Source organism: Chaetura pelagica, unplaced genomic scaffold (assembly GCF_000747805.2).
Source record: "Chaetura pelagica isolate M959 unplaced genomic scaffold, ChaPel_1.0 scaffold53, whole genome shotgun sequence".
In the NCBI taxonomy this organism is placed as follows: domain Eukaryota; kingdom Metazoa; phylum Chordata; class Aves; order Apodiformes; family Apodidae; genus Chaetura; species Chaetura pelagica.
This window is the reverse complement of record NW_009952880.1, coordinates 948,488-969,135: the sequence shown is the minus strand read 5'-3', so window position 1 is coordinate 969,135 and position 20,648 is coordinate 948,488. Positions and strand designations below refer to the sequence as shown.

Here is a 20,648-nt window from a genome sequence, read left to right as displayed (position 1 = left end):
AAATGAGTAAAAACAAATAATTCATGCAGATATTTACTATTCAGCACACCTTATGAGTAGGTGGTGAAGCTTACATATTTCAAGGTAACTGCATAGATTTCTACGACATAGCACTCCTGGCAGCAGGATTCTCATTAGACATTACTAGCTTAAAAATGAGCTATATTTGAAAAATATTTAACTTTTTGCTTTACAGCTGTGCAGTGTGGTAATCCAGGAACAACGGCTAATGGAAAAGTATTCCGTATTGATGGAACTACATTCTCTAATTCAGTAATTTATTCATGCATGGAAGGATACATTCTTTCTGGATCATCTGTAAGACAATGCACTGCCAATGGAACATGGTCTGGATCGTTGCCAAACTGCACAAGTAAGACATATTTCTAATGAAATCTTTGTTTTTCTTTCCTCTGAAACACAATGAAGGAAAATATAGAAGCTGGATGCAAATAAATTAAGTGTTCAGTTTTTTATTTTACTGATTAATACAAAAATTTTTACATTAAATATTTCTTAAAATATAATGCTATGAAAAGATGAAGAATCCGCTTTCTTTAAAGACAGACACAGTATAGTAAAATACATAGACTGCTGTTACAGTTTAAAGGAGTTGTATGGTTACATGATCTTCCTACTTTTACTCTTTCCTAATATGCATCTTTAATCTTGTTTGTAATATATGGTATGTCATATTTGCTTTTCTTCACCGTGAGAACAGCATAATATACTGCTCTTTCAGAAGGCAGAAAAGAAAAACCTTGAAATGAATGCTTGAGAATTCTTTTTGTTGTGGCTCTGAGGTCAAAACTGTTGCACTGCTCTCAGATAACATCTTCTGTTTGGCCTCTTCGTTAACCTTACACTTCCTTTGGTTACACAGTGAACAGAAGATAATTCAGCTTCTCTAACATTCACAGTAAGCATTTTGCAGCAGTATTTCCAGGCCTCTGTTCCTGCTTTATTGCATGTTCTAGTTAATCTTTTAGTAATACTAATGACAATTTTACATTTACATGACACATGAGACTGGCTATCATTTTGAGGAAACATATCATCATCAGAAGTATGTTCTTATTGTTGCTTAAATTTCTAACTAGTACAGTAGTTGTTGTAGAGTTGGCTATCTTACATACTTGTAGCAACCCAAATAGAGGCCAAAAGTAGGATGATAATGAAACTTTCTCTTTGTATTTTTTTAAAATCCATCTTTAATGGTAAGCCTGTGAACAGCTGCTTTTGCAGTCAGCAAACCTGTGAGATAGATCAATGTTTTTGTTTATTTAACAGTACCAAGTAAAAAGTTGGTTTATAATGATAACTGCCTCTATGTTTTTTTATTGTATTTTAGAATTCAATTTAACTGAAGTAAATGCTAGAGCAGTCTTCTCAAAAAAAAGCACTACTTGGGTAGAAATTTGAGATTTTTACTTAAAACCTAAAAATAGTCTTTAAAAAAAGTATTATAATAAAACAAAGAGAGGCACTGGAGATCATGTGTAATAAGTAAAATATTCTTGATTCAAGTAATATATAAGTATTTAAACTTTGTTATACAATACATTTACTGACATTCCTAATTCACTGTTGTCCCTTTGCTGTGATTGCACATCTAAAAAGTATATCCCCTTATGTGTTTAGTCCAGTCATAATGTTATTTAGGGGCTTTCATTTTGATGTGTATCTATCTACAGGAGTGGTTAGAATATGAAAAGAACATTTGAATTAAAATCTTTAAAAAGCTATGAACTCTGAGAATCTCACCTTACCTTTTTGATCATTGCTGACCATAAACTAATTCCTGAAGGGGAATGGAAGTACTGCTGGATGCTGCAATTTGTAACTAAGCTGGTGCAGGCATTAGGAGCAGCTCTAAAATACTCAGAAATTGAAAGGTATTTTACAATGTCACAGAATGGCTGAGGTCAGTCGCTACCTCTGGTCATTGTCTTGTCCAACCACTCTTGATTATGAGTCAGCTAATGCAGGTTACTCAGAGCTGTGTTGAGTCTGTGTCCTGTTGCATAGAGCTTTAATTCTGTAGTTCCTCAGCACATCTAAATATCAAACTTATTAAACTTTGTAATATTTAACTTGCTATGTTCTTTCTTACGACAATATGTCAATTTTACATTGCTAACAGATAATTAACAAGAGTTAAGGGACAATATTAGCTAAATAGCTACTTAACAGATCATGACTTAGCAATCTCCTCTCTTTCTTCTGCCAGTTTTTGGCCAGGTCTATGAAATATGTTTGCATAGGATTATCTATTGGAAGGGAACAGTTTCCTCATAATTATTTCAAAGTGTATCCAAAGCAGCAGAATTGGCAGTGCCAAAAGATATTTCTGACATTGCAGGTTTCATTTCATTTTTTTCCTGACTATCTCCTACCATGTTGTTGTGGTTTAACCCCAGTAGGAAGGTGGGCACCACAAAGCTTCTCACTTGCTCCCCTCAGTGGGATAGCTATGTATCAAAAGGGTGGTTGTGATAAATGGATAATTTCTTGTCTTTTTAAAATTAATTTTATAATTTTGACATTTTATTGATCAAAATTGTACCATGCATTACTTTTACTTTTGTAGAACAGTAGAACAGCTGTATAGATACTCTCCAAATGTAACTGTTCTACATGTGTTGTGTTTGCCAGCTAATAAATGACACACATCTTCATCTTATCATGATGAAGATAAGATTTATGATACTTTTTAGTCTCTTTTTTTTTAGTTTTGCCCTATGTGTTTCTCTCCCTCATATAGAAATAAATCACATTTAGGTTTTAAAATCTGTTTCTTATCTATTTACTTGCAGTTATCAGCTGTGGAGATCCAGGAGTCCCAGCCAATGGCCTGAGATATGGTGATGATTATGTTGTTGGACAAAACGTTACTTATATGTGCCAACCTGGTTATACAATGGAATTGAATAGCTCCTTAATTCGCACTTGTACTAGCAACGGCACGTGGAGTGGAGTAATTCCAACATGCAAAGGTACAACTTTTTTTTTTTTTTGTCAGCTATTTCTTTTATGATATTTACATCCACAGTTTATTGTACTGACTCAGCCAAATATTTCCACAGAAATCTGTTAGTGTGAATATACTGAACTGGTCTTTTGACTACGGGAATAGTGACTTCATTTTTTGCTACTTTGCCGTTTTTCATACCAGAACAGTATGTTGAACAGGTTTTTTTGTAGCTTTTCTGAATATTTTATTACTTTGCTGTTTAAATTAATTAACCAATATTAAATGATGGGTTAGATTTATTTGTTTGGTAAGATTAACATATCATACCAAAAAAGACCTTATATGTGACCCTGTTTTTATAAAAAGACCACTCAAGCACAGAATAGACACCTTTGGGAAAAGTCTACATATATAGAACTGAACTTAGTTAAAACCAAACTGTTTTGGGTTATCCTATCTGTAATACTAGGGTGTTTTTTTTCTGATCCCTCCTTCATTAGACATGCACCTTTGAGCATCACTATGTTTTGTAGACATATTCAGCAAAAAGTCTAAATCCTTCTAGCAGATTTCCTAATATTCATTTTTCCACTTCCTCTTATTTTCTCCACTGTAAAAACTGATAGGATTAATCTCAAGATCTTCCTTTTTCTTTTACTAATTGCATTCCTGTTTTTTCTTTCTTATTGGAATTTTTAAAATGTCCGCTGTTGAGATATAAAAAGGAAAAAAACTGAACGTTACTGAAAGACAACGTTATCTGTGTCATCAAAACAATTTGCTCTGAGAAACTCACTTGCTTACTTAAACCTAAAACATCCTGAATTCATTTATCAAAACAGATTAAAAACATTTCTAAAGTCTGCTCCATTTACAATTACTTCCCTTGCTGATTATAATTGTCTCAATATCTTACCATGTCCAATTTACTTCTAGTTCACTTTGATAATGTAAAATATTCAAGTTGTTTTCCCAAGACATTCATGAGAATATCAGACTTCAAGATCCTCTTAACAATGATTTTTTTTTTTTTTTTTTTACTTGTATTAGAATTGTACTCTCTGTATTCTAGTTGTGCTCTCAGCAAGTCTCAGTTTCAATTACAAAACTGATTTTAATAATAGAATGGCCAAATGTCTGTCTGTGTCTAAGAATGACTGTAAGCAAACAGATAGGATATCATAAGACAGAACAAGTATTTATGATCACAGAATCACAGAATATTAGTGGTTGGAAGGGACCTCCAAAGATCGAGTCCAACCCCCCTGCTGGAGCAGGACCAAAAAAACCACACACAGCTAGGGCAGATCACTCAGAAAGGCATCCAGACAGGTCTTGAAAGTCTCCAGAGAAAGAGATTCAACAACCTCTCTGGGCAGCTTGTTCCAGTGCTCTGTCACCCTCACAGTAAATAAGTTCTTCCTCATGTTAAGGTGGAACTTCCTATGCTCAAGTTTGAGTCCATTGCCCCTTGTCCAATCACAGGGCACAAGAGAAAAGAGGTTGTCCCTGCCTTCTTGATGCCCAGCCCTCATGTATTTATAGACATTAATTAGATTCCCCCTCAGTTGTCTCCTCTCTAGACTGAAATGCAGTCTCCCAGCCTCAAATTGTTAAGGACTACAGGGCACCTAACTCGGAGTAGGGTATCTAACTGATTTTCTTCAAACAGAACCATACAAAGAAAGAGTTAGACTGTCAGTTTTGGCTTTTAGTTTTTGTCTGTGTTTAGGTCACACATACTTATGGCCTGTGTAAATACTAAATTATAATCATATGTGGAATCTCTAGTGTTCTCAGAATTTTGTTCTACTCCACACAGGTTTGTGTGGATGCACTAGGTAAGTTAATAACCCCATTTCTTTGACTGTGTAATTAAAAGTAAAATATGATATGCAGTAATGTGTTTGAAATACATAACAATTAGTTCTTACTGTCAGGAGGAAATGCCAGGGTCCTCTTATACCATTTAGATAAAATAATTGGAAAATTAACTAGGCAGAAGACTCATGCACAACTGTCACAGTGCCACTAAAATAGAAGATACAAATTCTCTGCGTTGATCTAGTTGGAAAAGGTGCATGTTCATCTGCAACTAAATATTAGACTCTTCAAGCATTGTCTTTTCTGAAGACTTGCATTTTTAATATACTTTCAGCTTTTAAACTGATAAATGTTGCTGTACATATTGATGAGTAAATCTTTGACAACATTTTTAGATAGGCATTCTGCCTTGTTGCTGGGTGTTGTTTTGGGGTTTTTTTCACCCTAAAGTTCTGATCTTACACCTATTTTCATGCTATTTCTGTCTTCTTCCTTAATTTAGGACTGGTACTTTTTATTTATTATTCAACTAAAAGTTAAAATATGCAGATCTTTTTAAACATACTAGTCATGAATCTCTTGGAGAATGAAGACAGACTTCTGCTGCTTGGAAAGCTTACTTTTATTTACTTTTATTAAAGCATCATGGAAGTGTGACAAATGCTATCATGTCCTTTATGGGTTGGTTGTTTGATGTTTTCTTTAAAACTATGAACCTGAGCAAGAGAAGAAGAAAATATAAAAACTACAACCTTAAGATTTAGATTTGGTTTACTGGTTGGCAGAGGATTGTTTGATAATAATACTACTTTCATCCAGCATTATCAAAAAGCCATGAATGGTACTGCAGAGCATCTTTGTGGTATAAATAATTAGGATTCTCTCACTGGAATGTGTAATAAGAATGGAGAAATGGTACATGGTGAACCTCCTGCAGTTCACAGTCAAATATGAAGTACCCCTGTTCTGGTGCCTCTAACTTCTTTTAAACTTGCAAGATGACAGCTGTATAAATAGAAGTTTAAAGGTTACTAGTGCAGCCTTTTATTTCCTTTGTTCATGTGACCCTTGTGTTCTGCTTTCTTTTTAGTCACTACCTTTTCTCATTTACCTCAACTGTCTTCACTAAATTTAAATTAAGTCACACCATTTTAAATTGCTTTCTTTCTCTTTTGCTAGCAGAGTGTCTCCCAACTTTTCCTTCTTTTTCTCTTTCATTCTAGTGACTTTGGCTTAAATTTCCCCTTTTCTCTTTTTTATTCAGATTATTTTTCATTTAACTTCTTTTATACTCTTTTTCTGCCAGCTCTAAATTAACAATTTTCTATAACCACCCCATTATTCAGCAGTGAATAGCACTTTATCTTCATTACAAACAGATATGTCTGTTTATTTCTCCTGTCCTTCTGTAGTATTTTTCAGTCCTGTTTCCTATTTATAGTTTTTCCTTGGGAGGCCTAGAAATGAAAAACTATACTGAAATACTTCTTGTTTGCCTTCTTAGAGGTAGAAACACTGACTATTTCAAGAGCTGCAAGTCCTTAAATTGTGTCTCTCTAGCTAGATGCTAGATAGTTTTTGGTGAGGAGCTATTCATGAAGCAAATACTAATCAAACTGTGGTACTTAGAAATAGGCTTTCAAGTCACACTTTGGAGCAGTCATCCTGGAATTTCATTCCTGTGAATTAATATCTAGCAAATGCCTAACTTGGTTAATGGGAAGAAAGTATTTGTCTATTATGACTGTAAATAAAGTTAATTGTATTCCATGTTGTCTGAACAGACAAATATAAGAAAATAATACCAGACATGCCTTAAATGTTGTATGTTTCTGAGTCTCCATACTTATTTTTAGGTAGTCCTCCTATTTGGTTTGATGTAGCATCCTGTTTTCTTTATGACACTTCATCATTCAGCCACTGTCTCCTAAATGGAGAAAACTAGAAGTACTAACTTCAGGAAGTGTGGCAAGAATAAAGTGAGGAAGATAACATGTCCTCACTGTGTTGTCCTCTAAAAAGGTGAAATTAGCACATATGGTTCTTCTAGTAATTGTGTACACTGGGGATATTTACAGCAGCTGGGCCTAATTATTTTGAATATTATTGCAGCTGTTACCTGCCCAACTCCTCCGCAGATCTCTAATGGAAGGTTGGAAGGAACAAACTTGGACTGGGGATTTAGCATTAGTTATGTCTGCTCTCCAGGATATGAACTCTCTTTTCCCGCTGTTTTGACTTGCGTTGGGAATGGAACATGGAGTGGTGAAGTACCTCAGTGCTTGCGTATGTATTTACTTTATGGTCCTATATTTTCTTTAAACAGCTATATTGCTTTTTCTCCTCTTTAAAGTTTTCATGTTTGTTAGTTGTTTTGCTTTGGTTTGTTTCTTTGGCTTGTTTTGTTGGTTTGGGTTTGTTGTGGGGTTTTTTGGGGGGGAGGATGTGGGGTTTTTTGTTTGTTTGGGGTTTTTTTAGTCTTTTCCTAGCAGTGGCCCAGCTAATTTCAAATCTGGAACAAATACAATCCTTCAATATTTTTCAAAATCGTAACATAATTTCTAGATTGAGGAAGACATAGGAATGTATTTAAATCCTTTGTAAGCATATAGGAAGCCTTAAACACAAACAACAAAAATATTACAAGCAATGAGTACAAAATTATCCTAGTCAAAACAAAAGTAAGAGGTGCTGTCTGTTTTCAGATCCAACTAGATACATAATAGAGCAAGTTTCATTATAATCTCTTTTATTTACTCATTACTCATCCTAAACTTTCTCTGATTTCACAGTTTTTTTCTGCCGCTAAGGCTGACCAGGCCCCAAGGAGATTCCTTGACAATTGTCTATTTTTTCCCCGATATAAATTAATTTCTATTTTTAATGCAGCAAATTTTGTTAATCAGAAAGTTCTAGCATTGATGGATTTGTATGTTTCTACAGATTTCATTACACTAGAAAATGTGACTTTTTCTTTAGGTTGGTGACATTTACTACTTATTTAAAAGCATTTTTTAAGATGTGATGGTTCAGACTTCTGAGAAATATTCACTTGATTGCGCAGAAAAGGGTTCTGTAGGTATTTGTGGAATAGCAACACCACTGAATCTCTGTAATAATCTTGAGCAAGGAGTCTAACTGGAAGAGGTGAATTGAATCTTTGTGGCTTTACAATTTTCTGAAGATTTTATTCAAGCTTGCCAAGTAGCTGAGCTTGCTAAATGTTGCAAAATACAATTTGCTATCTTTTTATCTGTTTTGCATTCTTCATGTCCCCCTTTCAAAAATGTTATTTATTTTGGCTATACCCTACTGCTCTGAAAGCATAGCATGTATGATCTTTTCTTTTTTTTCCTAATGATATTCTCACATCATCAACAAAATTTGCTCAGTGCTACTGAAACTGTGTGTTCCAGAACTGGTGAAAGGCATTGTTTGTGGAAGAAAAAATACCCAGCATTTGTTGTTCAAGTTCTCAAGATGGAGCTCTTTTAGAGTCCACTATATTATGAACATCAAAGACCATGAAAAATTATTTTTATCATTTGTTCTTGATGGAAATACTGTGTCCTGACATTCATTTTTAGATCCCACAAGCTATTTGTCATCATTGAGATTGGAATGCTCAATACTGAGGCATGCTCTGAAAAAGGGGCTCAACCCTGAAACTTTTAAAAAGGTATAGTTAGCACAGAATGCAACTGCCTGGTAACTAAAGGCTGTTTCATGCAGAGATTACATTATCTGAATGTTGTTGATGTGTAATGGTTACCCATTGGCTTGCAAGAGAAATCAGCTGGCAGGCAGTGCTTGTCAAAGAGCTTAAGCTAGCTGCCATCTGGCAGAAATGAGAGGGAGCTGGTGAAAGTCATTCTCGGTGAGCAATCTTTAAGCAGTTCTTGACACCAGAAATTTAGTTCTCAGCTTGATTCCATAGAGCCTGCAGCTGAAGAAGTGCAAGGTGTAGTTATAACATGGAATAATTATTCAGTACAGAATATAGTCGTGTCTTTGGTTGAATATTTGTTATCTATGATTTAGTAAATTATTCTGCTTAATTATGCATATAGTAATTTGAATAAAGGACTTCTGTTTTTGTAAACTTGACAGTAAATGGCAAAAAAAATATAAATTATACGGCTATGGCTAAATATTCCTAACTACAGATATAACTTGCTGTTAATCAATGAAATGTCTTTGAAGAATGAGACTGCTCTCACAGCCTCTTTTCCATTGCTCCACGGCCCTCGCTCTGTTAAAGGCCCTCAGAGTCCTTAGGAAAATATTTCCATTAGGAGTGGGAGCACTCTCCAGAGCTTCCAGTTTGCTGTAATTTGAGTTTGTTCTGTAGTGCCCCAATCCAATATCAGAGGAAAACAACCAAGTTTTACCATGATGGCTGTTTTCTGTGAATACCTATATAGAAGGTAGATATTCAGAAGCAATTAAATGATTGGGTAAAGTTGTCTGAAAATTAAGTGGTAAACTTTACTTAGTTTTATAAAAAAAAAAAAATAAGCTTATAATAGACCCCCCTGTGTTTTTTAATGTGAGGATATTTTCCCTTGAGAGTGTTTGCTGCTTTGTTGGTACAAAGAATGTTCAAGAGTCCATTTCAAGCACCTGTATAACAAATCTATAAGTAATTAATTTGTTTTCAGATAAAGACTTTCACAGAATTTTCTCATGAAAACATGAATTACATAATAATCTGTCAATCAGACAATGAGATTCACTGTGTGACACTATCCCCAGTTCATAGACCGTTTCAGAATTTGGACTATAATTCTGCAGACATTCCCGTTTCACTTACAGTCATGAAATTGTATACATTTCTGGTATATACAGATGAAATTATTTTTCTTCAACATGTGTGTGCATGGATTTCTTATACTGTCAGTGTCTGCAGAAACAGAGAGCAGAAGATTTACATGTATACATGTAATTTAAAAAGCTTAAGGCATAGGTGACAAAGGTAGAGGTATTAGGAATGTATTTTGAAGGTGATCGTTTAAAAGACATTATTCAAATTTTGTTTATCAAAGAGAAAGATGGAGCAGAAAATTCCACTATCTGTACAATATGCATTTTTAGAAATTCATCATTGCAGACATTGGTCAGTGTTTTAATTTTTTGTGCATATTACAGCATTTTCTCTTTGATATGAACTTAGACTCTGCAATATTGGAAATCCTAGTGTCAGAAAATAATATTATTTGCTGGCGCAGGGTTTTTCACAGCTGATTGGATTTCCCAAATCTATTAAAAATCCAGCTTCTAACAATAATCAATACTTTAACTGCAGAAGACCAGTACATTTGCCAGCAGTGTATTTAGTTAGTTATGCTGTGCTACAGACATGAGGAATCTTAAGGAGATAGGTATAAAAAAGATGAATTTAAGCATATGTTCCTATCGCTCAAATTTATCTCATCTGGTAACAGCTTGTTAGTGTTTGACTTTTATACTGCTGCTATTTCTTTGCTGGTTTTTTTGGGTTTTTTTGTTAGCTCTGTTAACTTTCAAATGTTGAACTTCCATAGATACCAAATCTTATCTTTCAATGAAAGCTGAGGAAGTAAGTATTTAGAGTTCCTAAAATCTTACAAATTCTTTGCTCATACACAAATTTGGAGCATTGGGTAGGTGGCAGAAAACAACAGAGCATGTGAGACTGACATGAAAGTTTGGTATACTCTCAGATTGATGTAGTTTGGAGTCAAGGTGAATAGTGGATATTTGGCCTTCATAAAATAAGTTATGAAATCTTGAGAGTCAACTTCAAGCTGCTGACCAAGCCCACTAGGTAGGTATTTTGAAAAGCTAGCAAAACTACTGCAAACTAAAGCAGACTAAAGATTGACTATCGAGTCTCACTTTGGATTCCTATTAAATGAGTCTGTTTCATAGAATCGTAGAATGGTTTGGTTTCAGAGGACCTTAAATATCATCTAGTTCCAACCCTTCTCTTGTGAGCAGTTTGAAACTGTTACTCCTCATCCTATGGCTACATGCCCTTATAAAAAGTCCGTCTTCAGCTTTCCTGTAGGCCTCCTTTGGGTACTGGAAGGTCACTATAAGGTCTCCTCAGAGCCTTCTCCAGGTTAAACAACCCCAACTTGCTCAGCCTGCCTTCATAGGAGAGGTGCTCCATCCTCCAGATCATCTTTGTGTCCCTCCTCTACAGTCACTCCAAGAGCTCTATGTCCTTCTTATGTTGAGGGTTAGAATTAGACACAGTACTCAAAGAGGGGTCTCACTAGAGTGGAATAAAGGAGGAGAGAATCACCTCCTTTGATCTGCTGGCCGCACTTCTTTTGATGCAGCCCAGGATATGGTTGGCTTTCTGGGCTGCAAGCACACATGGCCGGTTCATCTTTAGATTCTCATCAAACAAAACCCCCTAATCCTTCTCCTCAGGGCTGTTCTCAACCCATTTTATGTCCAGCCTGTATTTATGCTCAGGGTTGCCCAACCCATGTGCGGGCCATTGCACTTGGCCTTGTTGAACTTCATACTGTTTGCACGGGCCCAACTCTCAGGCCTGTATCAGACCTGTGTTTAATAAAATAGATAAAATGTGGAGTAATTGCTTGGTGGAGTTCAGGTGTTATTTTTGTGTGTTTTAACAAATGACATATTCTGTTTCTATCATGTCTTTTCTCACAGCAAAATTTTGTGGTGACCCTGGCATACCCGCTCAAGGAAAAAGAGAAGGCAAAAGCTTCATCTATCAGTCAGAAGTCTCTTTCATTTGCAATCCTCCCTTTATTTTGGTTGGCTCCAGCACCAGAATTTGCCAAGCAGATGGCACATGGAGTGGTTCTTCTCCTCGATGTATAGGTAAGGTTGCACTCACATAATTGAAATTTCTTAAAATGCTTCTTTTTCTTTTCCTGCTAAATTAATCTTGGAGTTTTCAGCTATTTTGTGTTATTCTGTTGTTATTGGTACTGTCTAAAAATCCAGTAACTTGTTTTTTTTCTTTTATTGGCTTACTGCATGTTGTTGCATGAGCTTCATTTTGTGATACATTCATGCATTTAATTAAAATTTGGTAATTAGTTTTGTCTTCAATTTACTGTAATTTGTCTTTAAGAACCTACTCGCACAGCATGTGAAAATCCAGGAGTTCCAAGACATGGGTCACAAAACAACACCTTTGGCTATCAGGTAGACTATGCTGTTTTTTGTTAACTTGCTTATTAAAATGTTTTTTTATTACCTCAAAGTCTAGAAACTTCTGATTAGAAGTCCAGAAACTGCTCATGCCTTATGAGAGCTGGTTGCTGGAGTGTTGCTGTGTTTCCCTATTTCTAGCTGTTGGTTTACATTGACCTTGTGTCCCTATTAGCACAGCACTACGTGAAACCCTGGTGATCAAGTTCTGCTTGGTTTCACCTTGAAGAAATGTATTCATGTTCCCTACTGTTTATCAAGCAGGCTTTTTCTCCTTAGAAGTGTGTATGCTGTGAGTCAAATTGCTTATGTAGACATACTCTAAAAACCAGTGGATTTTTTTTCCTGCAAGCAGTCCTGTTGTTATGTTTGAAAATTATGTGACCACGAATGAATCACAGAGTCACAGAGGTTGGCAGCCACCTCTGCAGAGCTTCTTGTTCAACCCCCTTTCTCAAACCAAAGTCAGCTAGAGCAGTTTAATGTTCAGGTGAGTTTGAATATTTCCAGGGATGGGTAATCCACAGCCTGTCTAGGCAGTCTGTTCCCAGTTGACCTCCCTTAAGTGAAAATGCTTTTTCTTATTTTTAAACAGAACTTCTTATGTTTCAATTTATGTTTATTGCGTCTTCGCCTTATCATTTGGCACCACTGAAAAAAAGTCTGTCACCTTTTGTGCCCAGTAAATTTTAATACACACTGCTAAGATTCCCCTTGAGCCTTTTCTTTCACAGGCTGGACAATCCCAGCTCCCTTAATCACCTTTGCAGCCCATAACTGGATGCAATGTAGTATATCCCTGTCTCCCTTGCACTGGTAAGCCCAGCACTGGACCAAGCATCCACTGGTGTCTCACCAGTGCTGAGCAGAGAAAAATCACCTTGTCCAAGCTGATGCCTGATGCAGCACAGGTGGTTGTTTGACACCTTCTCTACAAGGTTACGTCATGGCAAATGGTGTTTTTATATGCTTCTGTTGGAAATAGAATTGTGAAATTGATAATACCTCTGAATTCTGATTTCTTTGAGTCACACAAAACAGTGGCATCAGTGAGATGTTTTCATGGGTGAATGTTGTACAGATTCAAAAATGTGCCCTATAATTTGCTAGAATTCTGATAAAGCATCTTCAAACAAACTACAAAAGAGTCTAGACTATCCTGCTACATCTGTGTTTCAGCTCCAGACATGAGAAGAGAACTAGGCAAAAGAGCTAGCAGTTCTCTGATAGTATGTGATGTCTGTCTAGTAGCAGGAGTTAAATAAAAACTGTAGATTGCCAAAGGTGCAAGAAAGAGCTGACTAAAATTTGAACTGATTTGCAACTTGAAAGTAGTTTTTAAAAACAGTTTAGAGCTAAAGACTTCAAAGTTCCATGGCCAAAAATTTGTTTGATTTGTCTTTTTGGTGGCCTTTACACAGTGCTACTCCTGCTTAGTGATTGTTTTAGAAATCTTAGGGTTTTCAGAATGTGCTAGATCAGAACCATATGCAAGTGGTGTTATAATTGCCTCTGTTTGCTGCAGAAAATGGAGTGTTCTTTCATGCCAAAATACAATATTCAGGAGGAGTCCCTGGGTTAACTTCCTTTGTGTATAATACAAGATTATGCTAGAGGACAACTATTTATTCAGCTTCGTAAGAACTGTTACAGTTTTTCTAGCATATTAATGAGCTTTCTACACTGCTACACAGCTAATGCAGACATTCTCATTTGAGATGTTGTTCTTGTAGTTGTGAATGAAAGCATCACTCATGGCTAGCATGAAACTGTCAAAATACCAGGCAAAATGTCAACTGATAAATAATCTCTGAAAGAAGTGTGGCTGCTGGCAGAATTTACACCCTAGATCCCACAGTTGTGAGGTTAATACCTAGCAGATTTAAACTGTATGATTTGTAGTCTCCTTACCTAGTCAGCTATTGTATCTTCATGCTGATATGGTAAATTTGGTTTTGTATAGTAACTGTCTGCATGCAGCTTCTGGTTAATCTAAATATGATGGCTTTGTCAATACAAAATAGGGTAGAACTATCACTGGTACAGATGAAGTTGAGTTTAACTCTTTATTGGGTGGAAACAACAGTCAAAATTATCAGTTCTAGACAAGTTTTTGTAGATTCTGGAAAGCAATACTACGTTAGCATATATTCAATAATGTTATGACTCATTTAAACCACAAATATATTACATATGAATCTATATGTATGTTTACTTTCTGTATGAATGGGATAATCATGACTTTTGCTTCCATCCATAGCACAAAGGTAAAAGAATGAAGTGTAGCAAAACGCTGAAGATTAGATGGCTTTGATTTTCTTTAGTAAGATAGGTCAGTTTTCTACCATTTGAAACCGTAGACCAGAAGAGCTTATGCAAAATTAAGGAAAATGTTTTGCAATTGGCAAATGCATAACAGTAAATTGTTAACGTTGAAAATATAAGATTATTTTCTGACTCTAACCCAGAGTGTTTTGTTGTTTTTTCTCATTTAGGGGTTTTGTGGGCTTATATTTTCTTTAGGTTGTGTTTGGATTTTTGTGGTTTTGTTTCTTGGCATTCTATTAACTCACTTAAATACTTCACATTTAAACTTCTAATAAAAGAGTGATTTAAGTGGCTTAATTGTTAAGTAATCATTAAGTTACCTCTCTGTCTTGTTCAAAAAATCAAGCTGTAGCTTGACAGTAGAATTCAGGTCTTCATATATATTCTAAGTGCTTTTCAACAAATTACAATACTTTCTCTTTTACCTGACTATATCACTGGTTATCACTTGCTTTTCATAATACTAATGTCAAGTCAATGTGAATTTCCATGGCACTATTTTATAGTTCTTGTTTTTCTCCCAGTCTTGATTATCTGTTTTCTTACCTTATTGATTGCATTGAAAGTTCAAGCATATATAACATAGTTCCAAGCTTCACTGAAAAGCATATAAAAGCCAGACCTTCTGTAATCCACACTAACAAAAGCAGAAATATCACCTCACATTTGAATGTTGTTTCAACTGTTTGTAACAAAGAGGTAATAGAATTTTACATGGGTTTTATTATTTGGTATTGAGTTCAGCAGACAGAAACAGAACAACTTCTTCTGTGTTCAAATAACATCAAAATACCAGTTCAGTGCTACTTAGACATCAGGCATGGCATTTAAATGAGTAGCATCAATGCTTTAATTGTTATAAATATATTCTTCTAGGATGTTTCCCTGTCATCTGAGTATTTTTTATGGGACGGATCTGCCTTAACTTTGTGTTACAATGGAGACAAAATATCTTTACAACTTGGTGGATACTGACTTCATCTGTAATCTGGAAAATAAATTGCTCCTTGGAAAGAAACTGTGGTTTTGAAATATTTCTTAAGATATATTGCTAGTAACATAGAAAATTGCTTATAGCACTTTCATCATAAGCTGTTGTAACATAAGATACTACTGAATTGAAGAAACAGTTTAGAACTCCTTAGACCAATCAGTCATATAGGTAAGATTTATTGCTTCTCCCACTTTTCCAACATATGTTTTTGTAGAAATTCAGCTATTTTCCGCTACGTTAAAAACTACAGGGAGCCAAAGTGCAGTCTGAATTTTGAAGGAAAAATATCCACATTACAGTAGTGGTAGCCCTGTGTTATATCTTGGGTTCCAGTTTATGAAATACCATATGAAACTTGATGTGCAGCTGTGGAGCAACCTTGCAAATAAACTCCTGTGAATCTAATGCTTAGAAAAACTTTAATGTTGATTGCATTGTAGAATGAAATTTCAAGAGAAGTGGTATGCTACCACAGTATAACTGTCTCTATTAACACAGTTGGCATCATCACTGCATCAATGAAAGTGTAATTTAAGCCTTATCGGAGAGCATGCCATTTTCCTGCTACCTTCTGCTTCTCAGGATCCTGAGATCTGTGGCTTCAGTCTGGTGTCAGTGGAGGATGTTAGTGTCAGAATGGCATGCTTCCCTGGCAGGAAGCCAGGGGTTTTGAGCACATTTATACCACTTTCCCTGCAGTTCCACATTGTATTTCAATCTACTCTATAAGATACATTGCACCTCTGTTAGATACTTGTTCTATTTTACAACTGGAAATTATTTATCTTTGATGCAGCCCAGATTACGGTTGGCTTTCTGGGCTATAAAAGTTAGTATTTTTGGTATATCCAAACCATGACAGACACCATGGAAAAAGGAGCTGTGGAACAGAGATGATCAAGTAGTATACAAGGAGTTCATTTTTTTCTGGATTAGAGGCACAAATTGTTGCAAATAGAGCACCTCTTCCTTAAAAACAGAGTATAGGAAACAAAGATATTGCCTTTGTTTCCCTAATTCTCCCAAATCGTGCTTCTATTTGAACTATGTAACATAAAATGTGAACAGATCTGAATATCTCAAGACTGGAAATGTTTTAACACCATAGAAGGCTGCATTGTAGTGACACCTGGTGCCTCTAGCACAAGAATATTGTGAAATAGACTTCCTGTAAAGTTCTTTAAATTATTTTCTTAATTTTAAATTAATTAAATATTGGTTGCAATATTTTTCTTCTTTTTTCTTTTTCTTCTTCAGGATCAGGGAGTGTCATTCCTTTATTTGTTTCATTACCTTGAATAGCATGGCAGCACTTCTAAAAAAAATCTTCATCACTTGAGCAACTTTTGTATTTATTATGCTACTTTTGGCACTTATATAAAGGTTGTGTTCCCCTGCCAAGGATAATATAGGTGACATCCAGGTGTTTTTTTGGAGGAAATAAGAATAACAGTTTAACTTACAATTATACTTTTGGATTAAAAGTTATTACAATAACTGGTTGCACCATCAGCAGCGGTTTGGTTTGAGTTTGTTTGCTGTGGGGTTTTTTTTGGTTGAAGTGCTGTGGGTTTTCTTAATTGTGGAATGCTAGCAACTCAGCCTTTCCACTTGGCAACTTGAGGCATTTCCTTATCTCACTGATATATTTCTGGAACTAAAGAATTTATTTCATGGTTAGGAAGCCAAGCTTCAATGAAGCCATAAGGCAGGCAGAACAGTAATGGAAATGGACAGACAGGGGAAAAAAAATTCCGTACATTTCTTGGTTCTGTTCTTTAGATGAACAATTTTCCTTCAATGTATCTATCTAGCAGAAAACTCAGTTCATAAAGAACTCATCCAAAGTCATAAATATGCAAGTAAAGAAGTGAGAAATGTTACAGAAAAATTTTGAAACACACTTCCTTCCATTTTTCATTGTTACTCATTGAGTAGATCTAAAGACTTGGACATGATTTTCCAGCTCTTTTAACACATGAAGCATTAACTTTTTCTTCAGCTCATTCTTGATTACTAAAATTACAATATACTGAATTTTACTGAATATGTTGAATTCATGTTTTTGATCTATTGACTTTTCATTCTTCTGAAGAGATTCTATACAATGAAAAATTTATTTTTGGTAATATCCTACTAAAAAGTAGGTGAAAATTTCAGTATTGCAGTTATCTGATTAATTCAGTATTGCCCATATTTAAATTATGTTGAAATAATATATGAAAGATAATTACATTGTGACAATTGTTGAACTTGGAAAAAAAGGCACTTCATTTTTTAAAAAAATGTATCACATAAAATGTTAATTTAAAATAAGTGAGGTAGCATAACTAAAGCCATACAATAGCTACTTGTAGGGGTGTTATTGACTACTGGAGGTTGAATCTCTAACTTAGTTACCATTTAAAATTAGGTATCTAAGTGTAAGTAACCAAATCACCTCTTTACCTCATGGACTTCCATGATGTCCAGCTACTCCACATTACATTTATACTTTTTTCTTAAATATTTTATATTCAGGAAGACCGTATAGTCAACTTTGAAAGAATAAAGGGAAAAGAAAAGTAAGTTCCTATTCAGATGTGTATTAAGAATCTACATTTCCCTATTAAGCTGAGGTCTGGGTTTTGTTGTATTTTCTTTCTTTTTTTTTTTTTTTTTTTTTTTTTTTTTTTTTTTTTTTTTTTTTTGTATAAGCAAGGGTGAAAGGGTCCTCGTTTTGAAGACAGTGTCAAAGTATTATCTTCCTTGTTACCTAAAGATTAAATAGGGCAGGTGTTCCTTCCATAGTTGTGAATGGAGATTACTTTGCTAAAGGCAGATGACTGAAATAAACAAATCTTTCATAAGACTTGTATTTGTTGTAAAGTAATGTATTGGTGGTGGTTGTTTTTAGCCAAACTCTTTAGCACACAATAAAGTACTTGGATTTAGCTTTCAGTGTTTCCCCACTTTGTGCTTAATTGTGGAAGTGATTTAGTGTATTTTCTTCAAAATCTTTTAAAAGTAATTACATTGTCTGCTGAGCACAGTAAAGAGAAAAAAAAAAAACAACAAACCAAACAAAAACCAGATGTATTTTTAATCACATACTGTGTTGATGAGCTACTGTTTGTTGTTCATGGGTACTATGAGATTTAATTCTGATGAGAAGCCTGAAATGGAATAGTACTGTAAAGTTTCATATTACTACTTGTAGCAGTGTAATGCTGTTTCCCAGGACTAAACATTTTACCTTTGACAACTGATTTGAATATAGTGTTATATATTTAAAGAAAATAATTTTTAAAAACCCAAAACCAGAATTGTAAATGTGTTGTCTTGTTTAAACATGAGTAGATAAATACATTTATACAGGTCAGTGCAGAACAGTAGATGTGATCTGTGCAACTTAATATTATAGTTAACCATTCTCAGCATGTAATGAGCTATCCTCTGAATTAAGCACTTGTAATCTAATTTTTCTGGTTTTGATGGAAACTAAGAACTACTTGCATTTTCATCAATGTCACCATGACTGGACATGCTGAACAAGTTTTCAATGTAATGTTTGTGCAGAAACTGTTTCTGACTAGAGAATTCTGTTTTCCTTTTTATGCAACACATACCCATAAGAATAATAATTAAAACCCAATCTCAGATGAATTGCTATTGTAAAGTATAAGGTACTCGTGTTCCAGTTTCTATTATCTGTGTATTATAAAACATGATTCTTTTCTATTTTTTGTCATCAAAAAAGAAAATTAATATATTATAGGAACATTGTTGTTTCTGAAGCATGAGCCAGTATTGTTTATCAGGCTTTGTGTGTTCTAATGAAATATTTCTTATTATAATTTGTGAATTCATCCAGCACTCCACAAAGGGTGTCTAGTTCAGCAAAGGTCCAACAGAATCTATTACCTGTTTCAGCTCTGTGACTTCCCTAATTTCCTGCAAGATTGTATAACTGACCTCCTTGGTCCAGTGCTAGGAAGCCACAGTCAGTTTGTTTTCCAAACTCACAGTGTGTGAACTGTTCCAGGCCAAAAGTAACACATCAGAGAGACGAGCAGATGAGGTTTCAGTTCTCCTCCATGGAGGACTTCCTCCATGGGAGGACAGCAATTTTAGTGAGAATGAAGCAAATTTTTATTTCACATCAAAATGCTCTGTGAAATTAATTTACTTTCTGCAGAAAGAGAATCACAATTTATCTAGCCTGTATTATGTGAAGCTGTTAAATTTGGAAAAAAAATCCAACTAACTGATATTTCCTCAAGACAATACTACTATGTTTTTTACTTTTCAACAGGTGGGAAACATTGTTCAGTTTCAGTGTAAAAAAGGACACTTGCTCCATGGCTCAACAACAAGAACTTGCCTTCCTGATCTTACATGGAGTGGAATCCAGCCAGAATGTATACGTAAGTAAATTATAGAATTTTGGTCTATTAATTAATTTATTTTTAATCTAAGCTATTTAGCTACAATAACATTGTTGTGAAGTTAATTTATATAGTTTTATTAACCTAAAGTTAATACAAATTTGCATTATCAGTTTTCAGCAGTTACAAGAGTGGTTTTGGGAATGAATTTTTCTGTAATAGCCTATAGAATTAAACAAACAAAAACAACCACACAAAATAATAAGCATAAGAGACAGCTCTTCATCCAGAGATGCTGAAAATAGTAAGTTTCTATCTAGAAGTGTGCAAGCCTTTTAATGAAGACAGTGAAAGAGTTGGGAGGAGGTGGTGAGAATAGGACATGTAGGAAAGCTCTGCACAACCCGAACTTGTACTGGAGTGGATAGTTGTAGTTCGTTCTAGTAAAGAGTTTCAGCTGTTTCCATGTTTCCCAACTAAGCACTCAGGGTATTCAAAGAAGGAAGGAAAAAAGTTTTTGTAATTGGATTTTTATTTCTTATTTATTTATTTCTGAAATTGGGAGAATATTCTTGCTTCACTACAGGAAGTAGCATTTCATCTCACTTCGGTAAATAGTGCAGATATACTGAAGGTATAAGATACTAGTTAATCTTTCTAGTCTTCTAGCTATCCAGCTGTATTTTTCTGAAAATATTCTCACCTTATAAGGTCTGACCTTATAAAATTACTTCAGTGTATGGAGACCATATCCACAGAATGAAACATCATTAGTGTTTCAGTTGGCTTCCCCCAAGCAAACATCAAATCAGTAGCTCAGTGTGTTCAAAGGTGAGGTATACTCTGGGACGTATGCTGGTTTTTGAGATAACACAAGACTCAGATTCTGGTGGGTTTTGAAGGTGTAAGACACTGTGCATGAGATTAGGAACTGTAATTATTTTTCCTGCCTGATGTTTAAAACTTACCTCACCTACAATTT

The 20,648-nt window shown here is 34.9% G+C and overlaps 1 protein-coding gene across 2 annotated transcripts in view; it reads left to right on the top strand.

Moving 5' to 3' along the window:
* Positions 1-20,648, top strand: part of CSMD3 (CUB and Sushi multiple domains 3) — a 545,585-nt gene that overhangs the window by 503,226 nt on the left and 21,711 nt on the right. For both annotated transcript variants that reach the window (XM_009995351.1, XM_009995350.1), the window contains 6 exons: positions 197-373; positions 2,817-2,996; positions 6,911-7,084; positions 11,468-11,641; positions 11,898-11,971; positions 19,594-19,705. In XM_009995351.1, coding sequence (XP_009993653.1) covers positions 197-373; positions 2,817-2,996; positions 6,911-7,084; positions 11,468-11,641; positions 11,898-11,971; positions 19,594-19,705 — 891 coding nt within the window. The remainder of the gene's footprint in view (positions 1-196; positions 374-2,816; positions 2,997-6,910; positions 7,085-11,467; positions 11,642-11,897; positions 11,972-19,593; positions 19,706-20,648) is intronic.